This window comes from Scylla paramamosain, chromosome 13 (assembly GCF_035594125.1).
Source record: "Scylla paramamosain isolate STU-SP2022 chromosome 13, ASM3559412v1, whole genome shotgun sequence".
NCBI lineage: Eukaryota > Metazoa > Arthropoda > Malacostraca > Decapoda > Portunidae > Scylla > Scylla paramamosain.
This window is the reverse complement of record NC_087163.1, coordinates 332,501-336,297: the sequence shown is the minus strand read 5'-3', so window position 1 is coordinate 336,297 and position 3,797 is coordinate 332,501. Positions and strand designations below refer to the sequence as shown.

Genomic DNA, 3,797 nt, shown 5'->3' with positions numbered 1-3,797 from the left:
ACACTTAATGGCTACAAATCTGAGTGAATACAAACAATTAGTGGGATACAGCAGAGATCAGTTTTAAGATACATTCACGCATAAGGACGGATGGATGTAGTCAGCTATCTTTCATACAGAGGCTGCCACGTGTAAACCTACTGGCATCTTGCAACTTCTCTCCTTTTCATATTCTTAACAAACATTGTTGTCAGATGAACCATCACGCGTCTGTCACAAGTCTTCATGCCTATCATGCCTAGAATTACCTGAGCGTGTCCTGACGAGCTGGACCATAATTTACATCAGAGAACCTCTTAACAACGAGGACACTCAGCAGGTCACCACAGACCTGCCAGTGACCTGCAGCACCAGTGTCACCTCACAGCTACATAAAAGATTAGTAATGGTTTCCAACGTCACACAAACCCATAGTTGAATAACATGAAGTCTGGCAAGTATTTGGCGTGGAAGGCCATGATTTCGTCGTGGCTGAGCTGCCCGAAATACTTGGGGTCGTAGCGGCTGGCGTGGAAGGGTCTGGCTGCTGCAGGAAATGTGTCCATCAGGTCTGTCACCCCGAGCCACTTCAGCAGATACTCCGAATCCTCCTTCAGGTTTTCATACTTGCCAATAAAGTCGTACTGTATGGCGCAAGGGTGGCATATTTCGTGCATCGGCAACCAGTGTTCGTTTCGCTGTTCCGGAGTACCGCGTCCCGGCTGCGAGATGAAGCGAATGTACTCCGTGAAGGTGATGTTGTCTCCCTCCTTCTTGTTTGGGTTATCTCTGAGGAATGATAGGTATGAGATGCACACACACACACACACACACACACACACACACACACACACACACACACATTACAATCACACACATAGTATTTTCAGTGGTGAATGAAAAAGAAATAAGTAGGTAGAAAGGAAAGGCGAGTGAAATAGAGAGAGGGAAGGAATGTAGGATGGTACAGGAAGAGGAAGGAAAGAATACAGAAAGAAAAAAAAAAAAGATCGGAAAAGAAAAAAAAAACAAGCATTACGCAGGTGTCCTGTCAAGCCTGTACAAAACATAATTTGAACAAAAGCACCAGCAGCTGCTGTTTTGAATGCTACATGCGTTTAATGTCCACGACTTTCGTCTTTTGTGTCCTTCATTATATTCTAGCCTCACGATTTATTTCATTCATAAATGTAAACATTGAAAAAAAAAATGCATGAGATTCTTAATAACGGTTGTTTTGTTTTGTTTTCTTTTGTTTTGTTTTGTTTTGTTTTGTTTTTCCAGGAAGAATTTTTTTGTTCAGAAACCAGAAATCATAAAACTTCATATTTTTTTGTGTCTACTCTTGCACATTCTCAACCTATGCGCTCTCTTGTCTGGCGTACGACATCCCGCTTCCCTTTAAAAATTTTAATGCCCACTCTCCCTGCCACTCCTACTTCTTGTTTTGTGACTGGAAACCATTGTATTTCTTTCTTATTTTATTTTATTTATTTATTATGAGTTGAATGTCGTGATACATCTGTCTGTACGATAACTACGGCAGGGATTATTCACCACCTGCCCGATACTACTGCCTGTCCCGACTGGCCTGATAGATACCCACGAGGTACCACGCGCTTGCTGTAAATGACGAGCCCATTTGCACAGACTTCCTTGCTAATTTTCAATGTGGTTTTGTGCAGCAGTCGGAGAGGAAGGCTGTCAGTGAAGTGAAGCGAGAAGGTGGAGAAACAAATAAAAACTCCAGTGTGGCAACTCAGCCTGCGCCTCATCATCTACATGGAGGCCATAGCATGTGTTGCTTGAACATATCAGAAGACCTAATGGTATCGATGACGACAGTTACTTGGCAACAATCAGGTGGGTTGCCTCCACTGACAACCGTCACTCACACGCTTCAAAGAGCTAAGATTTTGTTTAGATGTGGTGTCTATGCAATATATGCGCGCCTTGGAGTTTGAGGAGGACTAGGCGGAGAACTAGACGAGAGAGAACATTCCCCACACAGCAGGCCATTCATTGTCACCTAGAATGGCCTGAAAGTGTCCTGACCTCAGAGCACCACCTTCTCACAACTAGCCATAGGATTATGTAAGTATATATTGGAATTTTATACTCGTACGTGTGGAAACTTACCTGTATTTCTGTAATTTCTTCTTGACCATTTTGGGGAAAACGCTATCATGAGGCTCCCAGTCCTCCAGCTTGTCCCTGTAGGCCGACAGGATCCGTTCGAATGGGTGACGTACCACCATAAACTTTTTGTACGTCCTCAGTTTTTCTTCCATATCCTTGTCAAAAGCTAGCATCGGAAGGGTTCTGTGGACTCTGTACCTGAAAGACACACAAGTGGCCGACGGGTGTGAGAATGTAGGGAAGAGGAAAACGCAGGCCCAGATCGTCTGGTACTCGAACAATAAGAACATAAGAACAATGGAAAAAAAAAGGGGGAAGCTGGAAGAAGCCATCACGTGGTAGTTCCTGTATGAATCATGTCTACCTATATCCACCTATCATCCTCGTCCATAAATCTGTCTAATTTTCTTGTAAAGCTCCCGAATGTCTTAGCACTAACAACCTGATTATTGAGTTTATTCCATTAATGTACAGTTCTGTTTTAGAACGAATTCCTTCGTAAGGAAAGAACATAAGAAAATAAGGGAAGATGCAAGAAGTCATCAGGACTACACGTGGCAGTCCCTTTTCCATTATGTTACCATTATTTAATAACCAGTTCGTTCCCTTCTGATTTTAGATCCACCTGTTAAGGTCGGTTGGAGCTCAAGATGATTGAGAACCACGTTGGATGGGACTCAGCGTTTCGGGCTTAGTGTGGTCAGTAAAAACGTAAGAGAAATCTTGATTGAATATTTCGTTTCATGTATTTGTGGAATTCTGGCTTGAACAGAAAGGGATGGAAAAAAGAAGCCCAGTGAAGGCGCTAGTTCCTAAAGAATATAGTCAAATGGATGATCTTGAATGTGAGATATGAATTTATTTACCAAGTGAATGGCTCGCTCCTACTGCTACGTAAAGCAGCGCCACCTGTGGGCGGACAGTACACCAGTTTGGCGGTCGCGGGAGATATTAGCAGAAGAACAGAAAGATCAGGGCATGTGCACAGCGTTAGGACTATACGGGAGTAAAGAAGAGAGTGAAAAAATAATAGGAAGTACTAAATCATACCTTGTGCAGTAGTGGGAAATACGTAGAGCAAAGAGTGAGATACAGTAACTATAGAAAAGTGGTTCCCTGTGTGGTGCTTCTTTCCCGACACTCCAAATAAAGAAGGGTTGAAGCAGAACCACCGAGACCTGCAACCGATCAAAAGTTGCAGACGTAGCAAGAAGAAGAACAATAGTGTTATTTCAAGACACCTCAAATAACACTCTTAACTACACGTTTTGTGGATTGGCAATCATTTTTCTTTGAGGGTAATTTTCTGCAGACTGAAAGAGGTGCAGGACCATCAATCGCCAGTAAATGGTTGGTGTACAAGTGCCTGAGCTGCATTACGCGACACGACGCCACTCACCTGCTGATTGCCGTTACGTTGTCTGTGGGATTTCCAGTAATTTTGATCAGCACTCTCTTCCAGCTGGTGCTCGCCACCTGAAAATGGAAACGCGCTGCAAAGAGACTAAAACCTTGGGAAAAAATTAGAGAGAATTACGTACGGATAATACCGATTAGAAAAAAAAACAGCACATTGGTCAATATAAAATATGACAGTGTTCAGTGGACATGATGGTAAATATGTAAATAATAATAAATTTAATATATATGGGATTTGATGCACAGTATTCAAATAGTTC

At 42.6% G+C, this 3,797-nt stretch overlaps 1 protein-coding gene across 1 annotated transcript; it reads right to left on the bottom strand.

Moving 5' to 3' along the window:
* Nucleotides 1-254: 254 nt before the first annotated feature.
* Nucleotides 255-2,534, bottom strand: LOC135106645 (carbohydrate sulfotransferase 11-like). The gene is made up of 2 exons (XM_064015942.1): nucleotides 2,119-2,534; nucleotides 255-822 (listed from the first exon to the last, which is right to left on the bottom strand). Exons 1-2 carry the CDS (start codon nucleotides 2,448-2,450, stop codon nucleotides 399-401), a joined length of 756 nt encoding a protein of 251 aa, XP_063872012.1. The 5' UTR covers nucleotides 2,451-2,534; the 3' UTR covers nucleotides 255-398.
* Between the last annotated feature and the right edge of the window lie 1,263 nt (nucleotides 2,535-3,797).

What these genes read in the sequence shown, in the direction of transcription:
- LOC135106645 (XM_064015942.1), bottom strand. Translation starts at nt 2,450, where the DNA reads ATGGCTTCTTCCAGCTTCCCCCTTTTTTTTTCCATTGTTCTTATGTTC. An exon ending in AAGAAATTACAGAAATACAG is followed by an intron (nt 823 to 2,118) that starts GTAAGTTTCCAC and finishes TGTGTGTGTGTG; the next exon opens with TGTGTGTGTGTGTGTGTGTG.